Below are 27,940 nucleotides of genomic sequence, written 5' to 3'. Positions count from 1 at the left end.
AAAATGGTTCAAATGGCTCTGAGCACTATGGGAGTTCACATCTGAGGTCATCAGTCCACTAGACTTAGAACCTAACTAACCTAAGGACACCACACACATCCATGCCCGAGGCAGGATTCGAACCTGCGACCGTAGCAGCAGCGCGGTTCCGGACTGAAGCTCCTAGAACCGCTCGGCCACAGCTGCCGGCTGTCAGTAAACTCCTGTACGTAAGTGTTCAATTGCGGAGTCCGTCACGAGTCAATACTCAAGCTACTTGCACATATGCCAAGAGTAGTTGGTCGACTTAAGTGCGCGGCAGAAAAGGCACACTTCAGATTGCATATGAACACCACAAGTTAGTACAAATCTATTTCTCTTCTCAGAGGAACAGATAATGCTACGTGTGTGGAGTCGTATGCTCTACACTATTCATACTTCTGGAGTAACCTTTGGACTCTGCCCGTAATTTCTCCAACCGACTTCTCTCTACGCTCTCCAAGCAGGGCAGCCAGACACCGCGGCTGCCGACCCTAGAGTCCCCTTTCAGATTTTTGCAAACTTGGCCGTTTTTCGCCTCATGGATCCGTGCGCGTTGGTAGCCAGTCACGACACGGACTTTCATGTATCCGTGCGTGTTTGTACCCAACCACGACACAGAATTCTCCCGCTGTTACTGTTGCAGCCAAACTTTTTAATATGTATCTCTATTCGCTCTGCGCCAGTCCCGTCACAGTCTTCCGCAGATTTTCCGCTGTGGCGCGAAATCGTTTCTGTCTTTTGCATATAGCTCCATCTCACTTCTTGTTGTGATGGCCCAGCCTCTTCCAACGTCTTTGGTGGCCTGAAGTGCCAGCCGACATGGGGTCCGGCCGTAGTTCAGCCTCTACGGCCATCTCGTTAGTTTGACATGACATAAACAACTTCCTTTGGGGTTCCGGCCGTGTTCCAGCCTCTGCGCCTATCTCGTTAGTTTGACATGACACACACCACTTCCTTTTCTGTGTCCATTCTCTCCTGCCGGTGGGCCAATTATCTCGTTTTGTTAAATTGCTCTCTCTGTGTATTCGGTGTATTAATACTGATTTAGCATCGTGTAAGTCTTGCAAACTGCAAGAACAAAAGAACGAGCAATTCTTAGTCCTAAATTTGCATTGGTCTGAAGTATTGTGTTATTGTAGAAAGTGGGAAAAGCGATCATTATTGTTCTAATAATAATACCTACAGAAATGACAGACAAACAAAAGGCATAATAATAAGTACAGCATTGCTGAGACAGTAATGTACCATTTATCATGCGGCGAGGCTATTGGCTGGTACGCGTGTACATGCAGTTAGCAAGACTTGCGCCATCTAGTTTGTATGTCAGTTTCTCACTGTCTTTATCGGATATCATTTGTATTACGGAATGGCACCACCTCTTGTCTCTAAGTATTTTAAGAAGTGCGGCGTCTGTGAAGTACAATGCTCCATATTCTTTAAAAGATTAAAACCCGGAGAAGCTACAACGAACTTTTGACGTAATACGTGGAGACATCTTGAAAGGTTATCAGTTCGTTCAAAGTTGCAATAAAAATAGAAAGCTACTGAACTGCTTCCCCACATAACATTCCTTTATTTGATCGTAGCCCTTGAAAGCGGACAAATTAACACGAAAAACGCAGTGCATCAACCTCAGTTTTCTCTCTTTAACGTTGATTATTCGTAATGCCCAAATAGTGGTATGATACCCGATTACAGCATGTTTCAGCAGAGTTTAAAAAATGGTGTGTTTTTTAGTATTCAGTCACCAAAGCAGCGAACTGTGAACAGACTTAATTTGTCTTTTATTTGCCTCTTTAATATTTTCATTCTTTGTACCTTGAAACTGAGCGAGTCAAAATGTTTCAATCTTTGTTCGATTACTATGTTTATTACAGGAAACAACAGGAATAAAAAACCGAAAATCGGTTATTTTAGATATGTCATTCTGAGCGGTTTTACCAGTCAATGTAAACTGTCGTTGAAAAATATCGATATAACCGAAAACCGGTTGCGTCAGCGATAAACCCCATTCCTACTGCCGACTCGCACAATACCAGCATATCAGACCGTTTTCCTAGCCTGCGAACAACGCAGAGCCGCTGCGGAAAATGCCTGCGTTCTTCTGGTGGAGTTTGTCCCGCACGTCGCAGCTTGCTTGGTTGGAGGAGCACCGGACACCTCTTCTCCGCTCGTCCATCGACCCGCAGCCAACAGAACAAAACTACAGCGATAAGCTAGTGGACCTCGAAATTGAGGACGACACGGAGTTTTTCTTAAAATCCGTGGCAGCAACAGTCAAAACTTTAGACGCTACCTTTTATTTGGAAATCATAAATTAAGAGATCGAGGATATGCCAGCAACTCGACGTTTCGGTACGAAAACTACAGCGGCACATCGTCATCTTCCCTTCATGCTTCTACCTCAAGTGTTGACAGTGAGCAAGATCCTATACAACACGACTAACTTAACTTCACTGCAGCTGACTTCGCTACCTACACTAACGGAAAGATGCGTTGTATTTTATGTCATATACGAGGCGTGTTTTTTTTTTAAGTACGTACCGTTTTGAAATTAAAAAGAAAGACGTGCTAAGATATCTCAATAATTTTATTTTTACATGAAAGCCTATATCTTAATCTACTTTTCTACATAATTTCCGTCAATATTGAGGCACTTGTCATAACGTTGTACCAGTTTTTGAACACCCTCCTCATAGAACTCTGCCGCCTGACTTGTTAACCACTGCATCACCACTGTCTTGACATAGTCTTGAAGACGCTGACCGCCAGGTGTTTCTTCAGATGGTAGTCACTGGGCGCAAGATCGGGGCTGTACGGAGGATGATCTAGAGTTTCCCATCGAAAAGGTGTGATGAGATCTTTGGTCTGATTCGCCACATGCGGACGGGCATTGTCTTGCAGCAAAACGATGCCCTTACTCAACTTCCATGAACTGTTGATTTGATTCTGGTGTGACGTAGGCCACCCATTTTCCATCGCCCGTAACAATTTGGCTTACGAAATCGTCACCATCGTTGTGGTACCGCTCAAGGAAAGTCAATCCACTGTCTAAACGTTTGGTTTTGTGCACATCCGTCAACATTTTCGGTACCCAACGTGCGCACAATTTTCGGTAATTCAAGTGCTCGGTCACAATGCCATACAATACACTACGAGAAACATTAGGAAAGTCATCCCGCAAGGAGGAAATCGTAAAGCGTCTGTTTTCTCTCACCTTATTGTCCACTTCCTGCACCAGACTTTCATTAACGACCGAAGGACGCCCACTCCGTTGTTCATCATGCACATTTGTGCGGCCACCTTTAAATGCTTTCACCCACTTTCTTACCATTCCAACACTCATAATGTTTTCTCCGTAAACTGCACAGATATCACGATGAACATCGATCGCTTTTAGACCTTTAGCACTAAGAAATCGTATAACAGTCCGTACTTCACAGTCGGCGGGAGTCACTATTGTCGGAGGCATCTTAAACACTCAGTACACAACGTAAACAAGGAAGAATCAGACTGTAATGGCGTCAGTGCGTAGATTAAGGTACAGGCTTTCATGTAAAAACGAAATTATTGAGATATCTTAGCAAGTCTTTTTTTTAATTTCAAAACGGTACTTAGCCGGCCGGAGTGGCTGTGCGGTTCTAGGCGCTACAGTCTGGAACGGAGCGACCGTTACGGTCGCAGGTTCGAATCCTGCCTCGGGCATGGATGTGTGTGATGTCCTTAGGTTAGTTAGGTTTAATTAGTTCGAAGTTCTAGGCTATTGATGACGTCAGAAGTCGCATAGAACTCGGAGCCATTTGAACGAAAACGGTACTTACTTTTAAAAAAACACGCCTCCTAGTATTATTTTCTTTTCGGTGCTGCAATACATTTCGCCCAAACTACAAAATCAATGTTTCAAACTCTTTGTCAGTCCCATTCCTTGTCCTTCCGAAACAGTAAAGTCTACACTATATTAATTAGTATTTTAATTGGTGTGGAAGGAAAAAATCCAGTACTACCCACTAAGATCAACACTTTCGTTATGCATAGACGAAGTCAGCAAATCATCATTTACAGAACGAAATTTTGATACGCTGATATGAAACTTCCTGGTAGATTAAAACTGAGTGCTGGACCGAGACTCGAACGCGGTACTTTTACCTTTTGCGGGCAAGTATTCTACCGTCTGAGCTACCGGGGCGGGCCTCTTCTCTGTTACCTCCTGGAGTTCGCTTTCGGTTCTTGCTCCGACAGATTAACTTCACGCTCCCTTCCACTCTCCCAGTGGGTGTGAACCCTTCTCCACCTTGGCTCCGTGCGGTGGCCCGTGTTCACCTTGGCCTTCATTCGCTTCCTAAGGACACCACTCCATCCTCACACTATCACCTTTCACGACCTTAGCATTGAATTTCGCGATAGTACCCTTCGTGCACACTGATGGGTCTCGGGCTGACCCTGTGTCGGGTGTTTAGATTAGTTTTTCGTTCCATAGATCGGTGTTGAGGAGATCCTCGTGGATGTGGAACATGTCATTTTTTTAAAAGCTGAAATAACAATACTAATAGTATGAATATATACAATACATCATTTGTTTCTATTAAAAAATTCGTCAATGGAGTAGAAGGAGTTGGCCACTAGTAAGTCTTTCAGGCTTCTTTTAAACTGATCTTTATTTGTAACTAAATTTTTTATGTTTGCTGGCAAATTATTGAAGATGAGTGTTCCTGAGTAGTGGACCCCTTTTTGAACTAAAGTGCGTGCTTCTAAATAAAGTCCTTGTGCAGACCATTTTTGTACCTGGTATTGCATGTATGAACTGAGCTGTTTGTTGGAAAAAGAGATGTATTATTTAGGACAAATTTCATTAAGGAGTAAATATACTGAGAGGCAGTTGTTAGTATACCCAGTTCTTTGAAGAGGTTTCTACAGGACGTCCGTGAATTTACTCCACAAATAATACGTATTACACGCTTTTGGACTCTGAAAACTTTTGTTTGACTTGAAGAGTTACCCCAAAATATTATACCATATGACATGGAATGAAATTAGGCAAAGTATGTAAGCTTTTTCATTTTTATGTCGCCTATGTCTGCTAACATTCGAATTGCAAATACAGATTTGTTAAGGCGTTTCTGCAGTTCTGTGGTGTGCTCCTCCCAACTGAATTTATTATCAAGTTGTAATCCCAGGAATTTAAGACTGTCAACCTCTTCTATCTGCTCTTCTTCAATCTTTATGCATATGCTGGGTGGAAACCTCTTACAGGTTCTGAATTGCATATAGTGAGTCTTTTCGAAGATTAATGTCAGTGAGTTGGCTTTAAACCATTTATTAATATCCATGAAAATATCATTAGCAGATCTTTCTAGAACTACACTCGACATACTATTTATTGTAATACTTGTGTCATTTGCAAACAAAACGAACTCTGCTTCTGGCAGTGTAACTGATGAGAGATAATTAATGTACACATCAAAAAGCAATGGCCCTAAGATGGATTCTTGTGGGATGCCTTCGTCATTGTGTCGACGTTTTTCGGTATCGGCTTCCGGAACACTGCTCTGCATTTCCAGCAGAGGTCTTCGCCCTGTGTCAGGCCACGGGGTACATCCGGCGACACAGGCGTTCCAATTGAGCCATCTGCTCAGACTCTCAGCGCCCTTCAGAGCCCCTGTGTGCTGTACACCGTCTGTCCCTCAGTGCAACGGGGCCGGGAAAGCTGCAGTTGCTCACTCTTGATGGAGCCACTGTGATGTTTGTGGGTTCCTGTCACATACGTCTGACAGGAAACGAGGCCGCTGACGCGCTTATTGACACAATTTTGCGAAATACCAAAATATCCTTCAGTAGGACATTCAACGACTTTGTCAATCAGTGCCAAGTCGAGTAACTGCTTTCACAAGAGCCGGAGCTGGACCAACGCATTGACTTGCTGAATTTGTGAAGCTCTTCCTCTTAAATAAATCACTCAATTTTTCTGAAATTGTAATCATTTGTTTGTCTGTACATAACGTCTACTGATATCTGACCCATTCGGACAATTCCTTCGTGGACCGTCAGTTTCTTTTTTTTTCTGAAGAGTGTGTTTACCTGAATTTCAGTAACAATTTTCTTGCTTTCCGAGATCCCATTCAGACGTCCTTCTCTGTAGATAACTTTTGGCAGTACGTCTAAGAGCACATTCAGAATTGTTCTTGTGCTTTCATCCGATTGCATTTGTCTCAGTACATACGCGATTTACGAGCTCACTTCACGCTTAATGTCATCAGACAGGTTTCTCAGATACGACGGATGGGTTACCGACGACACCCAGAAATTCCTAAAGTTATTGTAAGCACCAAGAAACGGAGAAGAAACATGGAAGAAGCTTGCGGGGTTTCCAAGATGTCAGTGGTACCGCGCACTGGCGCAGCACCGACTCTGTGACGCCATGCAAGCTCCACACCCCGTAGGTCGCCGCCAGGCTTTTCGCTGTCTGAAAGCACTTTCAGTGAAAATCGGCTACCGTCTCGCAAAGGAAATTTCATAACTGATAATGAAGGAAAATTCTGCTCTCATCTGTGTTCGGAAATAGCCCTAAATGTTTTTAAAAAAAACGTCAGAGGCAGAAAGAACATCGTAAGTGGTCAAGACTGTGGCTCTTTAAGCAACGCCAGTTTTAAGATTTTTAGTTACTTTGCAACTTACTTTCATTTAACACGGGAATATTCCTTTATGAGGAGAGTAATTTCACCATACGAGCGGCTGATAGCGACATTATGATTCATGGGAACGGAGAGAAGTTACAAAGATCACGAATTTTCGACAGCACCGTCCAAACAACCATTAAGCGAAACAATACCTGAAAAATGTGATTGTCCTGAAGGAGAATTCGATGAATGCACCCACTTCATTTATGTTAATACAGGGTGAAAAGTATTTAAACCGACAAACTCTGGGAGGTTGTAGGGGACATCAAAACAAATATTTTTCCCTAATGTCAATTTTTCCTATGAGGATTATTTAAACCGGTGGAGGCCGTATTACGCTCTTCAGTTGTTAGAGGCCGTTTTATGATCTTCAGTTGTTAGAGGGCGTATTACGCTCTTCAGTTGTATGCAACAGCTGTTCACCAGTGTAGAAGTGCATTGTCTGTTTTCTAATGGAGCGATACACCTGGAGTGAGTACACTGATATGGTTGATGCGTACTACGTAGCGCACCACAACGGACGAACTGCACAGCGGGTTTATCAACAACAATATCCTAAGCGCCGTATCCCGCATCATACGACCTTTGCTGCTGTGTACCAACGTCTGCGTGAGACCGGGTCATTTAGCAGATTACCTGGACAGGGACGCCGTTGCACGGTAAGTACTCTGCAATTTGAGGAAGCTGTCTGGCAGTTTGTGGAGCGGGATCCTTCAATCAGCACTCGTGCAATTGCACGTAAGGTGGGGACGCATCAGACGAATATAAGAACAGTCCTTAGAGAGCAATTGTTTCGTCCATTGCACTTACAGCGTGTCCACAACCAGGAACCAGTTGATTATTCACCCAGAGCACAGTTTTCGCAGTAGTATCTGGAACAGTGTGAAATGCATCCTGCATTTCCATCCTCTGTTTACCGATGAAGCAACTTTCGGGCGTGATGGACTCTTCAACATGCACAATTCGCATGTTTGGAGTGAGGATGACCCACATGCCACAGTTACTAGCGCTCATCAAGTGCGGTTCTTCGTTAATGTGTGGGTCGGTGTTGTTGGGGACTGTTTAATTGGGCCGATCGGCTACCTAGGCCATTAAATGGCAGGCAATATTACAATTTTCTCCCTAGAGCATTCCCAAAATTGCCGGAAGACGTCTCGCTCGCTACAAGACAAAGCATATGCTTCCAACATGAAGGGGCGCCGGCACATTTCAGTCGTCGTGTGCGTCGTTTCCTGGACCGACGGTTCCCAGAAATGTGGATTGGCAGAGGTGGTCCTGTACCATGGCCTGCTCGATCCCCAGATATGTCCCCTCTGGACTTTTTTGTGTGAGAAGAGATGCGCAACCCTGTTTACGCAACTCCTGTTGCATCAGAAGAGGATCTGGTTGCCCGGATAGTAGCAGCAGCAGGAACAATTCAGGATACTCCTGGGGGTTTTTGCCCATGTCAGACAGAACATGATCCGATGATATAACCTTTGTTTACGTGCCAATGGAGGCATTTTTGAAAATCTACTGTAACTGAAATTGGGTTGTGTTAATTTGTTGACTCTTGGTCATAAAAAATGGAAAAGTGTTTGTTGGTTTCATTAATTTGCCGCTAGAGAAATCTTCCTCTACTGGTTTAAATACTCCTCACAGGAAAAAATGACATTAGGAAAAAATATTTGTTTTGATGTCCCCTACAACCTCCCAGAGTTTGTCGGTTTAAATACTTTTCACCCTGTATATTGATTGTGACCAGTGACAGAAATTATTTTTACTCTTTTAGTCGTATTTTGAACTCCATACTTCGTTGTAGATCATATGAGTAGCGAGTGAAGTATGTTGTACTTCGTTTCTGAAAAAAAAGGGAATTTTCCTTTCTCTGTCTGAAGCAACCTTTTATAAACTGTTGCACCGGAATATATAACTCGAGAGTTTTACTTTTAGCATTGCTGTAGTGAATTACGCTGTTTACCATTGATTCAGTCTTGTTACGAAACACGCAGTCTATCAGGGAGCAAATGTATTGGCACAAAAGTATAAGAGCGTACCTGAAGACTGGCTACAAGACATTCCTTTGTCAACACAGTATTCTGACTGCCCTGTTTTGTAGAATAAATACTTCTATTTTTACTTCATCCACGCTGCCACAAAATATTTTACTATAAGGCAGTATTCAGAGAAGGTATGCTACCAATTTCAAGTGCAAAGATGGCGGAACTACCATCTGCATCCTTGTCTCCCATCACTTGAATCCTTGGTCTCAGTTTTCCACAAAAGTATGACCCACATATATATTTCAGTAAATTGAGAAATTTTGCTCAAACCTCTAGCTTCTAGATTTACACACATCTCGTATCAGCGCGAACCTACCGCCCTCTCGCAATGACCTAACAGCGCAAATGTGATGTGCGCAGACAGATCGGTGTCGTGGGGTTTCCTACGAGCAGTGGCACACTAAACTTGTCAGAGGCCCGGGCCGGCAAAACAAATCTAGGCTCCCCTTGCTGCCCCCTCCCACCCTCCTCACCACAAATGATTTCTCCGAGAGTTTCAAACGCAAACAGGAGGAAGTCCCACATTGCTTATCATCTTCATTTTGTGTCGTGATAATTTACAAGGTATAACGTTATTTTACGTAACACTGAAAGTGACTGCTCTTGTAATCTCGTTGCTATTATTTAATAGCTATGTTGCCCCTTACACGACAGAAATCATTACATGATTTCTGTTGCTCGAATCTATTATTTATGTTTCGCAACTAAGTCGGCATAGGGAGAGCGGGGTGTATAAAAATGAATCCCTATTTCTCAAACCAAGAGGAAGGTCACTGTTTACATAAAACTTCGTCCAATGCATGGTGGAGGGTACTTTACTTACGCATTTGAACAAAATCCACAGTGTTGCTCCGGTCTTGATGAAATGTTGTACATTTGATCTTCAAATCCAGGAGAACCTCACCGTCTACGTGAAATTTCATACGGTGTATGGCGGAGGGTACCTTACAACAGAATTACACACCGTTTGACTGATCACCCTGGGAGTTGGCTCATGTATGTATGTTTTCGTGGTGAAGGCATTTATACAAGCTGGATGGTAGGCCTACCTATAAATAAATTCAACATCGTTTCGTCAATCAGCACGAAAGTTGGCAGATATACGGATTTTTTCATAGACGGGGAAAGAGGAGATAGCATGACGGAGGCGGAGGAGGAGATATACGGAGAGAGGAGAACGTGATGTGGTCGGGGGGGGGGGGGGGAGGAAGTGCATCCAGAGAAGTGAGAGAAGCAGATTAAAGGAGAGAGGGAGCAATAGGTAAACAGGGAAAAGGGGAAGGTGGTGAAAGACTAATAGAACACTGTAATAAATACATAAATTACGGGTGTTATTGTGAATTTGATGTACTATTAGAAAAAACCGGGCAACGCTGGGTTTACTGTTAGTAATTAGATAAAGATTTACGCAACAATGGGCGTGTTCATCTGAAAGAAATTACAGAATATTTTCCTATGGTTAGATGCGACGTATAAAGTCTCGATAACTAGAATGTTGTTCTTGATGTCTACAGATAAAATTCGTTGCTTAATATAGATGACTCCACAAAAGTTCATCTAGGCTAGTTGGAATTTCATCTTTATAAAATGAACTACATAATAATCAGCTGAAAAATGCTCCTGTTGGAGCACAATAAAAGCAAATATGATCGTGTTTAAAAGACTGGCAGAAACGTGGGCAACCAGCTGTCAGAGTCCTCATTCCGCCTTCTTCACCAAAAATTCTGGAAGCTTCACAGGACGAGTGACCATGTTATGTAAGGAATTTACCAAGTAAAATTTCACTTTTGTTGAGTTAAAAATTAAATAAACAGCAGATTTTGTATTAGAACTTCAGAAATACCTTTAAAAGCGTACTTTTGTGAATGAGATCCGCCAAAATCAAATAATTAGTTTCGTATGACATATATGACGAGACTCCAGAATCGGCAAGTTAACTTTGCGAAATTGTTGATGCTGGTAAAATGTGTGCTGTATTTACACATACCGTTTTGAAACAACAATATTTTTAAGGCCCACAGCAAATCCCAGAATTTTTCACACAGAACATCGCGGTAAATTTTTTATCACCCAACTTTTGGAATCGCTAGACCCCTTCCGTGGTGACGCTCGTGTTTCCGACTACAAATAAATATCGTAACCGTGAACTTTGACATGAAAATAAGAACATCCCTTCACATTTTATTCAGGCTTAGGCCTGGCTAATGCACGTAGTACATAGGCATGTTTAATTTTTTCTCATTTTATTTATTTTTTGTTGTTTTTGTTATTGTTTATATTTTGTTGTTGTTCAACATCAAAGTAGCAAATTGATAACTTTTTTCCTTATCAATCGTAATTTCTTATTCAATTTTTAGTAAAAAGGCTAGAGATTTTAAACACCTTTTTAAATCTCCAGGGTCTTCATGCTGTGATCTATCTGCTGGGCATGTGTTCCATTATTAAAATCCACGCTTGATCGACAGTGTTAAGTGTAAGATGTGCCACTGCAGAACACATCCGACAAAACAGTCGGACTTCCTCCCTATCCCTGTAGTCTTCCGTTAATCCCAGTTCCTGTATCTTCTTCCACAGACACTGGTTAAAGAGAAAATTACAGCCGGAAAGTTGTGTTTCAGGGAACACAAAATTCATTGCTTTAATTGTAGCCATTTCAAAATCTAGCACTGCAGTTTTTGGTGACCACCCAGGCATCTTAGATTTCAACCGAGAAAAAAGTCTTTCCTATGAATTTTGACTTTTGTCTGGCAGCAAAGCAAACAGGAAATATTAGTTGCCTCTTCTGTACTTCCGATGCCGACATGGATTGTGTACAATTGTTGGAACTGTTTCGAACAGCTGTCAAATGTCCCATCCATAAGCACAGTGTCGTTGTCACAAAGGATTTTCTCTGCTTCTTCACAAGCAAATACTAGAAGCTTTTTGCCTGGAAGAGAGCTATAATCAATCTTCAAAAAACTATTACCTTCTGTTAATTTCAAAAGGTCTCCGCTAAGATGAGGACGACGGTTCAATCCCGCGTCCGGCCATCCTGATTTAGGTTTTCCGTGATTTCCCTAAATCGCTCCAGGCAACTGCCGGGATGGTTCTTTTCAAAGGGCGCGGCCGACTTCCTTCCCCGTCCTTCCATAATCCGATGAGACCGATGACCTCGCTGTCTGGTCTCCTTCCCCAAACCAACCAATCTCCGCTAAGATGAATTTCCGAACTAGAGCCAGGGTTCTGGGTCGTCCCAATAGCGCCTCTTCTCGCCTTACACAATTGAGTGTTGGAGCTTTCATAATTCGGAATATACGCCACGAATTCTAATCCTTTATCTTTCAGATCTTGAAATTCCTGCTTAAAAATTTGGATTGCAGGCACTGTCTTTTCTTCACGAGCTCTTTTTCTGTAATTACGTAGACTTTTCTTTATCTCTACATCTGTTTTGTCAGGTGGACAAGAATGTTGCTGTTGAGCAACGATTTCACCATTTGCAACTTTTAAACGGCCTTTGCACCTACTCCGTTCATAATTGACGCACATCCAGTTCGTATATTCTTCATTTTTCCTATAAATACGTTAGCGATGACCATCCGTGATGAAGACACGGCCTCCCTTTCGTTGTTATCACTTCCATCGTGTACACTGCACAGAACAGAAGCTGTATAGGAAAACGCACGGAACGAAAGCTATCGACGACGGCACTGCCTGAGAAACGGTGACCACACCTGCACTGAGGGTGAGGGACTGGGGTAGACAAGCAGTGAGGGAGGCTCAGTTCGCAAACACCTCGTCAGGGAACCGGTGCACGGGACAGCTTCGCTACCTGCTGCACCCTTGTAGGAAGCCCCACGATAGGAAGCCCTACGTAGCCGACAGATCGTTACGTGCACGTTCCGACCGTAGGTGCCACAGAGAGCATGGAACTTATCAATGGATAATATAGTAAAAAGTGGACCAGCACCGTCCTTTGTGATGTATATATGTAGATTTTCGGAAAAAAACTAAGCAGATGTTATGTAAGGAGCCATCACAAAAACATGCAACAGATCAGTAATAATTATTGAATAGATTAATTATTCTTCTCATAGCTGCACCGTATTGTTTAATGAAACGCTAAGGAATAATGAAATTATGGGAACATTTCAATTCATTGGCGTGTAGCTGTTTTACAACATACGTCACCATTCTGTCATGGTAACCCTAACACAATAGCTATTTTAGTAATTTTGGTATATAAATTAAATAAATATGACAATAATGAGGGGGAAAAAAGAAATACCGAACACACAACCTAAAATTTGAAAACCAAATTTTCCTTTGCACTCTTTGAATTAAGAATAATAAACTATAATTCCCTGTAACTAATCACAGTTCCGTTGCCTTTCATCCTCTTTTGTGACATCATAAGCTATCAGTCTTTCTTGCAGTAGAGAAACGAGTATTTATTGTGTTACACTTTCTTCTTTTGGGTAGAAAAGTCTTCTTCGCCTGCTCGATAACGTTTCTCTTCAGCGATGCGGTTTTTTTTATTTTGAAGTCTGGCGTCTGCTCACTTCTGTAGCATACTGCAGCCAATGTCGCCTTTAAACACACACAACGCTTCTCCACAGTCTTACGCTCTTGTACTGTTGTTGTGTCGTGTACAAATTGAAGTAACTGGGAGGTGATAATGTCACGTTGCGTAAACGATATGGAGGTCTTGGAGGTTCCAATTGCACTTCCTTGGGATAATATTGTTTGACGCTTATTTGCAGTATCTTCACTGCTTATCGTGAGATCGTTCACGTCGGGAGCGTTTGCAACAAGCTGCTAATGCGCTTAGAGGGTAACATACACTACGTATGTGTTTGCATATGTTCTTATTTATGCTCTAGTTCAAACACGTGCAGTAATACCTGTGTGTGCATGTATAGTATTGCAGTCATCACATGTCATTTTACATCGATAGTGAACATCCTTTACTTACACTTCACTTATTGTTGACCAGGATTACACTGGCATTTGCTTTCTTTCTTTCTTTAAAATCATCTCCTTTTTTGAAGGTGAATTTGACTTGTGGCTACGACGAATTTCTTACCTTTTGTTTGCGTTATATAGACGTTTCACGTTCTGTCAATGGAGAAATGGTTTTTGTCTATAGGTTGTTCGGAGATTCCCGTTACAAACTTCTAGAATCTGTTGAGAGAACTGAGTAGATAATATTTGGAATTGAAACCCATATCCGAAAACGTACCGTTTGTGTGCTACAACCATTTGAAAACATGTTGGTAATTCGACGACTTTTACAAGTAATTATTGGGCGTGGCCCAGTGCATCACATGTTCAACAATTCCAGTCATTAATAACCAAAGAAACAAAAAGGAAACCTAATTACTTTCACAAACGCTGTTGTTTACAGTACGGCGTCTCCCAATTCGGTGTGCCGCGTCTCCTTGGAGCACCACTGTTACGTCTGCTGACATGAAGGTACTCTTTCTGGAAGCCGTTTGATGATTATGGTGAAAAAGGCAAGCGATGGAGTCGGACGTTGTGGATAACGATCTTGATAAAGGCGACGAGCAGCTCTTCCATTACTGTGAAATTCGCCATTAAGAAGGATCATGTTGGGTTTCTTCTGCAAACGCGTACTCAAGCGTGTTACTCTTAACACACACACACACACACACACACACACACACACACACACACACACACACACACACACACACACGCATATGAAGCTCGAACCAGGTCAAGGTAGGATAAATGTCAAATGACATCAGCCGACCCGACGCAAGCACCTCCCCACCATATCTACCCTGTTGCATGCCTACCTAGCAAACATGTTTTCAAACGGCTGGAACACAGAAACGGAACGTTTCTGGACATGGGCTGTGTGTGACGGGAATTTCCGTATGCATTCTGTGGCAGAAAATCGAGCAGTCTACGTTATTGGCACAGTTCTTCTGGATGTAGGTTGCAAATTCTTGATGTTTCTTCATTGTCATTCATCCTGTCGAAAACAGCAGGAAGCATCGCATTAACCATTTGAGTCCCAAAAATATGAAAAAAATATTATTTTAAAATTTTTCACAAAAGTTACTTTTATTATCACAGTAAGCAACGAATACAAAAGGAAATTGACAAAAAGTAAATAATCAGTTGTTTTAAGAAGGTAGTTTCACATTTCAGAGTACCACCGGATGTCTGTCTTGCAGCACCGTCGGTGGTTTCTTGTTAAAGGCATTGGTACTTGAAAACAAAATTAATAATATACTGATTTCAGGCAGAAACGAGTGGTACTCAGAGTGTTAAATGTAACACAACCTCTCTCCAACAAGGTTCTGATAAGCTTGTAAAAATCCGCTTGTTATCCTCTACTGTTGGTTTCTGACGTAGTTGTTAATGTTCATCCTCTTTGCGCTGACCACGTGCCATGTACAGTACACCTTGTTTTTGGAACGTCCATTGTGGAGTTTAAAGCATTACAGGGAGACTGTGCCAAGTTTGACATGAAGACTTTAAGGGGAGATCTTAACGGTTTCCAGTTTCAAACAATGAAAAAAATTTGGACAGCGCTTGACTGTCGCTCCAGTTGGAAATGAGAGAAGTGAGAATACATGGGAATCATTGTCTTATGTCGTCAAAAAAAAAAAAAAAAAAAAAAACAAAAAAAAAACTTACAACTACTTAAACTTAACTAACCGAAGGACATCACACACATACATGCCCGAGGCAGGATTCGAACCTGCGACCGTAGCGATCACGCGGTTCCAGACTGAAGCGCCTAGAACCGCACGGCCACACCGGCAGGCTCATGTCGTCAAATACTAGTAATATAATGAGCTCAAAATAAGAGTTACTAAGTCTATGCGTTCCATCAATCCCTAAGTCACTTACATACTTAAATATTTCACCTCGCATTTTGTTCATTGTTATTAACACAAAATGTGAACTGTAGTTGTGAGCGCAATTCACTTACGATGTCGTTTGGTGTGTGCAACACTACCCATGGACCATCACTCAAGTTTACTTAACTTTGGTCCCATCATTCTGGTGTTTGATGTAGGTAGAGCACAAATTATAATTCTGTTCAGTGTTGTACAGATCTTGTTTTGTTTACCGGTATAGGTATATTCTTTCAAATTTATAATCAGTCGCTGAGTACCGAATTTTGTCCAGAATAACTTGAAATCGAATTTTATTTGCTGTATCTGCAGCGGTACTGTTCTGTTTTTCTAAGAAACTTAAACGGTTATGATAATTTTCATATTCAACGAGAGGACAAGTTTCACTAGGCAGTTTCCAACTTCAGCTTGATCCAGTTCCATTCTTGCTGGACATACTCCTGAGATTTTTATGCTTATCTAGCAGCATTAAATGCAAGACACCTTTATGTGTAAAGGTAAAATTGCCTGGACGATGGCATCAGCAATACTATCTTATGGTACTGTCAGCAACAACTTTAAACCCCCTGTTCTGGATATACAATTAATGCATCGTCTTCTGTTCGTGCTTCAAGCTCTGAAAGCGATCGAAGGCTAACAAATTCAGTTCTTCGCACCTAAAGTGTACTTCGTGTGCCAGTGCTAAATGTTCCAACAATCACATTTCTGTAGGTTCTTCATGATTACAGAGGCAGCACCTCAGCGTCTGTTATCAACAGCACCCTCTCCATGATGGCTTCGCTGATGATCGCTCACGTACTTATCACAACCAGAATTTTTGTTGCGAAGAGAACCTTGAATGTGTTAATGCGAAGAGAGAGAGAACCAGACACATTTTTATGAGGTAAGTGTTTTGTGACCATAACGGACTGTAGTTTTTTGAGGCTTGCAACGCTGTGTGCTGGAGGGGGTTGCCTTGACCAGAGCGAGCATTCAAGGAACGCGATAGTACAAAACTCATGATGTGTACAGTTGCGGAAAGGATGTCGGCAAGAAAGCGATGTTCTGACAGCTCTTCATAACTCTCTCATATTAGGGGAAAAGAAACGCTGGAATACCGGAAACTGAGTGTAAGACAGGTCCCAAAACCGCTGAAACAGCAGCACAAGAAAAATGGGGTCAGTAGCAGCCACTATTGTCAGGAACGACTTGGATTGGATTGGTGAGGATTTTCTGAGCTCTTTTGTGGAGATGAAACGTGCGTCGCTCATTACACACCTGAGAGAGAGAGAGACAGTCGTCGCAGTGGCGTCACACCAATTCCCCAGCTGCTGAAATATTCAAAACCATATTTTTGGGGAAAAAAAGCATGGCCTCAGTGTTTGGAATTGAAAACACACACAATTTCGGTCGATATTTCTGCCTTGACGGAGATCTAGCCACAACAACGTTGTGAGACTCTTAAACTCGAAAGGAGCATTCAAAACAAAAAAGGGGGGTTTATGCTGACGAGAAGAGTGCATTTGTTGCACAACGCCCTTCCTCGTACAGTCGTAAGCACCAAGACACCGTTAGACTCGTTTGGTTGGGATGTTTTGAACACAGTCCCATAACTTGGCGCCTACAGGTTATCATCTTTTCACCTTCGTGAAGGCTTACATGAGTGGAATGAAATTTTCAATCGACGAACAGGGGTAGAAAGAGGTTCAGAAGCGGTGGAGACAGCTGGCAGGAGAGTTCTTAGAGAAGGGCATAAAGAAGCTGGTGCCACGGCTCATCACGTGCATTAACTGGTGAACTGGTGGAAAAACATTCAACAAGTGTATCAATAGCATCCTGTAATTCTTTCCAAATACAAGTTTCTAAAAAAAAAAAAAAAAAAAAAAAAAAAAAAAAAAAAAAAAAAAAAGCAAGAGTAGTACACTTACTCTCTGAGCATATTTCGTACACAGAGGTAACGGCGCCTTTTCAGCGCTCTCTGTGGTGCCACGCCGAAAAATTCTTAGGTGTCATTCTGCGGTTGTTTTGAAAGTGAGAAAGTTCATGTACGGTTTTTTAGCTGAACAACTTTTTCGGAATCGTGCCTGCCGTGTGCTCAGTGTGAATTCACGCATATATCACGAAAAATGTTTGAGGATTGGCGTAATTAAACAATGGAAAATCCAGGATAGAATGATGACAATATTATGAAAAGCATATATTGCAATTCATCGTGTAGCGGAGGTGTTGAGTCGCAAATAGGCACAACACAAAGCCCGTTACCCACAAGACCTTCTTCCGGATTACACACACACACACACACACACACACACACACACACACACGACCACTGTCTCTAACTGTCGAGGTCAGACTCGATTATGATTGGTGTAAATATTTTTATATGCCGGGTGTCTCTGTAAAGAGTCGTTCAGGCGCATTTTATCTGTTTTTGCGGCAGAGGTTTGCAATTTCATTCTTGCGTTGTGTAGCACTGTCACGTACCACGCCCCTTTCTTGCGACTTCCGGAAACCTAGCTGAGGGTGATTTTCAGCTTGCTTCAATCTGGTCGCGTGTTGCCTCTGTGATATTCTACCTCTTTGCAGACGCCTTTCCGCACTCGAACGTTCAAACTGCTTAGTTTCACTCGTGTCGGAAGATGTAAGACACCCACGGAAAACGCTACGAACACGATCACGCTAGGAACTGAATACAATAACAAAAAGCGCGCCACGCGAGTCGCCCCATCGCCAAGCGCTAGCTTCGGAACATTTCGGCTACCAACGATCGCGTTCGGAGCGAAGCCGCGGCTGCCTTCCTGTCTCTAAGGTCGAGGTTCTCCCACTGCTGAACTACGTCAGTCGTTCACCAGTTGCGGGTGTGTTGGCAGTCTGCTGCTATCGTCTTCACCCATCGTTTCCGTACGCTACTTGTGTTGAATACAGTGTGTGTGATGGAAATAATTACGACGACGAAAGGGAAGCCGTGTCTTCTTAAGGATGGCCATCGCTATCGGGTGCACAGAAAAAGTGCTCAGTACACAAATTGGTTATGCGTGAATTCGGAACGGTGGAAGTGCCGAGGCCGTTTAAAAATTGCGAATGGCAAAATCATTCGTGAACAGCAACATTCTTGCTTACCTAACGAGAGAGATGTGCAACTTAAAAAACGAATGCATAATTGCAGGGTAAGAGTCTGCGAAGAAATGGCAGTGCCTGTTTCCCAAATTTTTAGAGAAGAATTTCGAGATATGAATGGGGAAGGTTTAGATTTCGTCGGAAATATTCCAAATTACGAGAACTCAAAGACTGGATTGTATAAAGCCAGAAGAGAAGCTATTGGGACGAACCAGAAACATAGCTCCAGTTCGGAGAGTCAGCTGAGCGAAGACAGTTGGAAGTTTACTGAAGGTAATGTACAGCAGGGTCACTGTAAGCCTGTACGTTTTTCTTTATTACTACTTATATGCTGTCTGACAGGCACATTTAGGTCCTACCATTGTAAATACAGTATTGAGTGAGATCTAAATGAGGACGCGCCTTTGACAATTCGAGAGTTTTGCAATAATAGTGTACGGAAAGTTCTGGTTGAGAATTACGAATTATTCCGGATAAAGGGGACGACTCACCAAAGAAACGCTGCATCGTCCAAAGGTATACGAACAAAAGTGATATTCTGAAAGCTAGCTAACCTCTGTGCCTTTTGTTAGTGTACCTGTTGGCAACGCAGCGCTTCTGCCATTGGGTGACTTGCCCCCATTATTCTTGAATAGTTCGAGCCTTTTGTTATTAATTCGACGAAAACAACTGCTGAAGGATACGTGCTGTACTCGAGGTTGTGTGTGTATGTCAGCTGGCAAAATGCACAGTACATAGTCGGAATGAATTTAGTCATGGAAACCACGAGGCGGTGCAATGTAAGCATCATAAAACACAATCTTCTCCTTTCGTAAACATTTCGTCGGCTAAATTTGCGTTATTACTGCCAGCAGCAGGTACCCTATCTTCTAGTTGCACGTAGTCCATAATATGTTCCTGTACCACCCCCATCTGACAAGGAGTTTGCTGGCACAAAAATTAGTTAATGCTTCAGTAAATAGGTTTGCGTACTATACTTACATTAAACCGTCAGGTAAAATCATAAATACAGTTTGGTTCAAATGGCTCTGAGCACTATGGGACTTAACATATGTGGTCATCAGTCCCCTAGAACTTGGAACTACTTAAACCTAACTAACCTAAGGACATCACACACATCCATGCCCAAGGCTGGATTCAACCTGCTACCGTAGTGGTCACGCGGTTCTAGACTGAAGCGCCTAGAACCGCACGGCCACAACGACCGGCTAAATACAGTTTGTAATATACAATAGATGTAATGAATAAGAGAAACAAGACCAAGCGGTGGATCCTACTTAATTAGTACATGAGATTGACTGTTAAGTGTCATTTCCAATTGTGTGAATTCGTACAAAAAAAAACATATAAATCATTTGATAGACATCCGTTGATTTACATCTGTGTATGTTGTCGTTCTAATAGATAAATTTCTCAGCTTTCTACTAGAATATTCAGATTGGTGATTTCTCTTACTGTTCTCTAGTAGTTCACGTACTTCAGTATTATCATCACATCAAATGTGAATGTACTAGTATGAAGCCTTTTGAACGTGTGGTATGTTGCTGTAGTGCTTCTTGAAGTACTGCTAGGTTTCAATATGTTTCTTACTGCTTCCTGATTACAAACTAATGATCGTACAGTTGTAATAGTTCGCCCTTGCGCCATTCATATACATCGTACAGCATGTCTGAGTAGCTTAATTGATAGCTTTTACCGACAGCCATCCTGCGATATCTCAGTTGCTAAAATATAAGTACTTTTTCTACTATTAGTTTTAAAAGTGCTGTCTTTGGGAATATTTTGTGATAAAGCTGTGTCGGAACATCTTTATCACCAGTAACTTTCTCTGCTAATATCCCCTGCTTGCTTCTGACTTCTGATGTTGCCTATCGGGAACATTCGTATACTACGTCCCTCTGCGGTATTGTTGGTGTCGTGGGCTTTCTGAGCGAGGGCTTTGCCATGGGGCCAAAGAAAGCTACAAGCCTTGTGACATACGGCACAGCACGTGACACTATAGGTCTGCACGAATTGCAGTGACCATCTCCGGCTGGGAGCGAGTTGCTGTTTCAGAAGGGTTTGATAATTCCTTAACTGCGCAATTAAATACGTGCTGGATAGCAAACGACTAAGATAAGACCTTTAGTGGGTACTTTTTCGTTGACATATTGATCTCTCGGGGGCTCCGGATGCAGCCGAGCGCTCGCGATGCTTTGCGACTCGTGACGTCAGCGTGGCGTTTCCGACCACAAATATTTCAGCGCTGGATTTTCAGACAGTGAAAGGAAGCCGCAACAACGGGAAGCCTCCGCCGGCCATTTTGTAATATTATCCGCTTAACATTTTATCCAGGCTTCGGACTGTCTATGCACATAAACACAGGCATGTTTAAATGTTGTTTTTCATACCTTTTTTACTTTCTATAACATTGCTGCAGCAAATGATTAAATTTCTTGTCTTATTTTGTGAATTATTATTTCTCACTGAATTTTTTGTGAGAAAACTAGAGGTGTTAAATATCTTCCTTCATCCATAGACTTGTTGTTGTATATCCTTACGTCTTTTAACCTTCTGTAAAGATCTGTGATCTTTTCTGACGATGGCCAATGGAATCTTATGTCAATTTCAAATATAGCATTTATAGCAGGTATACACTCGTTTTTCAGTCTGGACATCTGGTTCGTCAGGTGGGCAAGAATGTTGCTGTTCAGCCATGATTGCGTAAGTGCTGCCACCTGTTGGGCATAACTATGAAAATATCAACAAGTGAATGTAACCGTACGCAGCAGCTAGTGGCCTCCAGAATACACGGAAGTGGTTAGTTATATTTCCTGTATAACTGAATATTATTATTATGTTATTTTGCATGGTGATTATCGAGTGATAAGTTTATTACAACAGTGAATATTTCAAAATTGTTTTAGTCCATAAAAAGAAGTCAAGTGTACAAAGTATGGCTCAAATGGTTCAAATGGATCTGAGCACTATGCGACTTAACTTCTGAGGTCATCAGTCGCCTAGAACTTAGAACTAATTAAACCTAATTAACCTAAGGATATCACACACATCCATTCCCGAGGCAGGATTCGAACCTGCGACCGTAGCGGTCGCACGGTTCCAGACTGTAGCGCCTAGAACCGCACGGCCGCTCCGGCCGGCTACAAAGTATGTTTTGAGCGCCTAAAATCATTAAAAATCAGCTAAAAGCACAAGAGCATAAAGAAAAATATTCCCTTCTCAAGGAAAAAAGCAAGCCTGAAGGGATTAAACGGCCTGGACACCTATCCTGTTCAGAGCTCACGCACAACCAGGTCATACTCAGCACATTTCCTGTGTACCCTGTGGCAATGACCGCCTTTGAGAAGATAAGGCTTCCTTTTCGTTGCAAATATACTCCGCAACAGAATTAAAGGACTGCTTTATCGAAAAACCGTAATTGCCCGCCATTGCGAATTTTAAGTGTGAAATTTGGCTCAAACATACCTACAACCCTCCTCTGTAACGTTGCAAAAGTTGCCGCCCTGCGACGCCACCCTTGGCCTCAACAACGCGACGCTTCAAACAGCCAGGTGTCGATGTATGCGAAAAAAGGACGAAAACAAGTTCCTGTGAGCTGTAAGGTCTCTTGCTGATGTCACATTGGCTCCAAATTTCACCACAATTCTACCCAACGGCACTATAGCCATGCCACACGATGGGAAGATCGTAACAGCGCCTCTCCCCACATTTCACCCTTTATGACGCTTCTGCGATGGAGGCCCAAATCGCGACGCAGCGCGTTGAGATGTGATTTTCTTATTGGCCGAGGAAAAAATTTTAGACCCGCAGCCGCTCGGAATATACACGAAAAGGCTTTAGGTCGTGGCATAGAGGGCGCCAGTTAAGCAACCTCCTTCCCCGGGGCGTTAAGTGACTGTGACGACCTTCCTAACGTATGGCACATCACTGGTGGCGTTGGGAAGAATTGTGGTGAAATGTGGTGCCAATGCGACCCCACAACCCTTCACATTAACTTACGAGCTGTGGCTTTTGTGGTGTCACCGCCAGGTGGTAGCCTTTAAATCGGCCGCGGTCCGTTAGTATACGTCGGACCCGCGTGTCGCCACTATCAGTGATTGCAGACCGACCGCCGCCACACGGCAGGTCTAGTCTAGAGACTCCCTAGCACTCGCCCCAGTTGTACAGCCGACTTTGCTGGCGATGGTTCACTGTCTACATACGCTCTCATTTGCAGAGACTACAGTTTAGCATAGCCTTCAGCTACGTCATTTGCTACGACCTAGCAAGGCACCATATTCAGTTACTAAGAATGTATTCTGACAGATAATGTTGTGAATCATGTACCGTCAAGAGCGACGTTCGTCATTAATGGATTAAAGTTAAGTATCAAACTAATTACGTCCGCTTTCTGAATTCTCATTCCTTGTCATGTTCCAGACCTCACGTCAGTATAGTTCTCCCCTCCTCACGCCAGCCTGCGTTAGCTAAAACGCGTGCATTTCGGCCTCCTCTGGTAACACGGTGTTGGCTCTTCTGCCAACACAACAGCTTTTTTCACATTTTAGTCAAATTTCAAAGTTATGCCTTTTAGTGGGAGACAATTATTGGATTTAGAAAAAAGTGATCCTTTAATTTTCGTTGCACGGTGTATTTCCATTACTCATAGTGCATAGAACTCAAGTAGGTTACGCCGTCGAAACTACACAGAAACAATAACGGTGGCAACACATTCGCTGCCGGTGAATGGCGTAAATCAGCAGTGGGTGAGACTCTGGTCGACAAACCCACGGCGTAAAATTGGTTGGACGGAACTCGTATGGCACCAACCAACGAGTTGGAAACACCATGGTGAGAAATCCAACGTGACCTTTTCAGGAGGGATCTCATCAACTATTTCTGAACCCCAGGTACCGGTAGGATTTACCGATCGCTGCGTCACTGCCTGTCCATAGTATCACTTGCGCCGAAAGCCGGGTTTTCACAGGAATTTTGCGCCGTGCAATCTGGGTAGGTCGTTCTGCGTCGATAGGAAACTTAAATACGTTACACATTTTTGTTTTCCCAGGAAATGAAACAGCAAGCACATTAACTATTCAGTCCACATGAGCTGACTGGGAAGTGTCTTCAAATTTGCGTTAGCCAAAGTATAGATATACTGTACAGTATTGATGGAAGACTACTGGGTTAGCTGATGGACCTTGAAGAATAGCATTATCTGCTCCACGTGTAAATTAGCAGGTTATCTTCCGCGGTACTGAAATGCGCCTGTAGTGTTTCAGCACACTTAATAGATTTTATATGAGAAATTCGCCTGCCTTGCAGCAATTGCTTCAATAGGATGCAGTATGCAACGTCTGACACTCGTCCAAAACTAGTTGTGTCGCACCTGACGTAAAGTTCTGGCTGACTACGTTACGCATTGCGTTGTCGGAAAACATCTCCACTGTCTTGTCACTGTAGAGCGAACGACGCACTATCCCTTAAGCTACGTTTTCCTAGCTATGAGAATTTCCCGCAACGTGCTGCATACAAGGCGTGCGAGATCGCACCACCTACTCGCGCAATGCAGACGTGCCGGACCACATCCCTACGCAGTGCCGCTGCGGGCGCAACCTGTGGGGAAACGCTTGCCTACTGCGGCAGGAGTCTCAGCGATTTGCTTGGGGAAGTGGTGGAAGTCCAACTGAGCAGCAGCGGCTACTACGCAATAGCTGCAGTACTTGTTTCGCGCGCACAGACAGCAAGAGAACAGGTAATTCTTCCGATCTAATTATTGAAACATCCACCAGAAATGTCAGCTACCTCAGAGGATGAGCAGCCTACCGAGTTGGTATCCGAAAAGCATATTTTGCGGAACACGGCTGACGCCAATTTGAAAAACAAATTGTGAAAGGACTTAATTTGGCAGAAGTTGAAAGAATAATTAATGAAATGTGGTATAAGAAATGTCTTTATGTCTAATGTAACACAGTCGGAAATATACAGGGTTATTACTAATGATTGAAGCGATTTCACAGCTCTACAATAACTTTATTATTTGAGATATTTTCACAATGCTTTGCACACACATACAAAAACTCAAAGTTTTTTTAGGCATTCACAAATGTTCGATATGTGCCCCTTTAGTGATTCGGCAGACATCAAGCCGATAATCAAGTTCCTCACACACTCGGCGCAGCATGTCCCCATCAATGAGCTCGAAAGCATCGTTGATGCGAGCTCGCAGTTCTGGCACGTTTCTTGGTAGAGGAGGTTTAAACACTGAATCTTTCACATAACCGCACAGAAAGAAATCGCATGGGGTTAAGTCGGGAGAGCGTGGAGGCCATGACATGAATTGCTGATCATGATCTCCACCACGACCGATCCATCGATTTTCCAATCTCCTGTTTAAGAAATTCCGAACATCATGATGGAAGTGCGGTGGAGCACCATCCTGTTGAAAGATGAAGTCGGCGCTGTCGGTCTCCAGTTGTGGCATGAGCCAATTTTCCAGCATGTCCAGATACACACATCCTGTAACGTTTTTTTCGCAGAAGAAAAAGGGGCCGTAAACTTTAAACTGTGAGATTGCACAAAACACGTTAACTTTTGGTGAATTGCGAATTTGCTGCACGAATGCGTGAGGATTCTCTACCGCCCAGATTCGCACAGTGTGTCTGTTCACTTCACCATTAAGAAAAAATGTTGCTTCATCACTGAAAACAAGTTTCGCACTGAACGCATCCTCTTCCATGAGCTGTTGCAACCGCGCCGAAAATTCAAAGCGTTTGACTTTGTCATCGGGTGTCAGGGCTTTTAGCAATTGTAAACGGTAAGGCTTCTACTTTAGGCTTTTCGGTAAGATTTTCCAAACCGTCGGCTGTGGTACATTTAGCTCCCTGCTTGCTTTATTCGTCGGCTTCCGCGGGCTACGCGTGAAACTTGCCCGCACGCGTTCAACTGTGTCTTCGCTTACTGCAGGCCGACCCGTTGATTTCCCCTTACAGAGGCATCCAGAAACTTTAAACTGCGCATACCATCGCCGAATGGAGTTAGCAGTTGGTGGATCTTTGTTGAACTTCGTTCTGAAGTGTCGTTGCACTGTTATGACTGATGTGAGTGCATTTCAAGCACAACATACGCTTTCTTGTCTCCTGTCGCCATTTTGTCTCACTGCGCTCTCGAGCGCTCTGGCAGCAGAAACCTGAAGTACGGCTTCAGCCGAACAAAACTTTATGAGTTTTTCTACTTATCTGTAGTGTGTCGTGACCATATGTCAATGAATGGAGCTACAATGAATTTATGAAATCGCTTCAATCATTTGTAATAGCCCTGTATTACTATTGAGCCTTTAACTACAGTTATGACAAGAGTGTTGTTATTGTCATCAGTACTGTGAACGGCGATTAAAATTTGGCCCGTTGAAGTAATCAGCGAGTCCGCTCCTCACACTGAATCCTTCAGTTTGGCGTAAGCGCCGACTCCTGCCAAGGATATCATTTTGTCCATGGTCAGTACATTAATTTCTCATACATCTGCGTTGTAAGGCTGTGGTCACAGTGGCTCCGATGTCGGTGGATTCCGCCGACGACCGACATTGGCCAGAGATAGCTGATTGTTTCAAATCAATGCAGCACTACGTGCATGGTCACACTATAGCAGATCCTATCTCCCGAAAGTATAGACTTCGGATGACTGTCGGTGGAATTGAAATCAATTTTTCTTCGGTCACATCGACCGACGTTCTAGCACACGAGCCGGCCGGCGTGGCCGAGCGGTTCTAGGCGCTACAGTCAGGAACCGCGCGACCGCTACGGTCGCAGGTTCGAAACCTGCCTCGGGCATGGATGTGCGTGATGTCGTTAGGTTAGTTAGGTTTAAGTAGTTCTAAGTCTAGGGGACTGATGACCTCAGATGTTAAGTCCCTTAGTGCTTAGAGCCATATGAACCATTTTTGCACGGAAGCACAGTGCAACGGTGGTCCTCTCGTTTCCGCGAAGGCTGAACAAGTACTGAAGGCAACTCAGAGTGGGCGGCTGATAACTGCAAGAAACTACACTTGGCAACATTTTCCAAGACGGTCGTAAGAAATCACGCGAAGAAACTGCAGTTGAAGGAAACATGTGTGTCTCTTCAAAAATGGTTCAAATGGCTCTGAGCACTATGGGACTTAACATCTGAGGTCATCAGTCCCCTAGAACTTAGAACTACTTAAACCTAACTAACCTAAGGACATCACACACATCCATGCCCGAGGCAGGATTCGAACCTGCGACCGTAGCGGTCGCGCAGTTCGACTGAAGCGCCTAGAACCTCTCGGTCAAACCGGCCGGCTGTCTCTTCAGTGTTTAGAAACAAACCAGAGAAACTACAGAGAAAATAAGTTCCTCGTTATCTGGGTGAAGAGTAAATTACGAAAATAGCGAGAGAATCGCACAACAAATTGCTTCAACGCCACGAGACACAGGAATATCAGATTTTAAACAGGATTGTTGCTACAGATGAAATATTGATAGAGATTTTGCCGTCGCCAACAGTCCAAAGTCAAGATGATGATGATTATGGCTTATGATAGGAATAGACTGATAGGAACTGATAATGCTCAGGCAACCAATGTAACGGGGCGATCCTGCACAGACTTTCTGCAAAATTTTTTGCGCCGAAAATTCGCCAGAGAAGGTCCCACGCTTTTGCAGCTGAAGTTTTCATTCTGCATGATAACGCACGATCGCATATTGGCGAACCAGTACGCTGAGATTTGGAGAACTGTGGATGGGAAATCTTTCCTCATCAACCCTACAGTCCTCACACAAGCCCACCAGAATTTGATTCGTTCTCAGAACGCTACGCTCCGATGGAAACATTTTGTAGCCACTGAGGAGGCTTCTGATAACAGTGACCTAAGTTTACAAAAGACAGCGTATTTACACCAGTGACTGTAACACTTTCTTTATTTCGCGATTGCAATTCCGGCCTTAGGCCATTATCAAGTGCAGATTTTTGTGGCTTTAAGCCATGTCAACTTAAAATGAGCTGACGCATTTATATGTCGTTGCCATTACTATTAAATACATTCGTGGCGCTGTTACATATTGCGAGCACACATATCCATATGTCATTAAACAACATAGCCTGTAGACACTCTTGTTCGTTAGCCCGTCACTAGTCACTTATTTCTTATTATTATTCAGTCATGTTCTACATGACTGTGAATCCCAGGTATAAAAGGTTAATTAGTGACCTAAGTAATCCGACAGAACAACAAGGATGC

At 43.1% G+C, this 27,940-nt stretch overlaps 1 protein-coding gene across 6 annotated transcripts in view; it reads left to right on the top strand.

Moving 5' to 3' along the window:
- Positions 1–27,940, top strand: part of LOC124545007 (protein bric-a-brac 1-like) — a 467,428-nt gene that overhangs the window by 221,063 nt on the left and 218,425 nt on the right. The window contains exon 1 of one of the 6 annotated variants that reach the window (XM_047123766.1): positions 18,759–18,978. The exons of the other annotated variants lie outside the window; for them this stretch is intronic. Coding sequence (XP_046979722.1) covers positions 18,774–18,978 — 205 coding nt within the window. The 5' untranslated portion in view covers positions 18,759–18,773. Of the gene's footprint in view, positions 1–18,758; positions 18,979–27,940 lie in introns of those variants that run through there. 6 annotated transcript variants of the gene reach the window in all.

The sequence above is a fragment of the Schistocerca americana genome, chromosome 8 (genome assembly GCF_021461395.2).
Source record: "Schistocerca americana isolate TAMUIC-IGC-003095 chromosome 8, iqSchAmer2.1, whole genome shotgun sequence".
In the NCBI taxonomy this organism is placed as follows: Eukaryota; Metazoa; Arthropoda; class Insecta; order Orthoptera; family Acrididae; genus Schistocerca; species Schistocerca americana.
The sequence above is the reverse complement of the archived record's forward strand: the minus strand, read 5'-3'. Positions and strand labels throughout refer to the sequence as shown.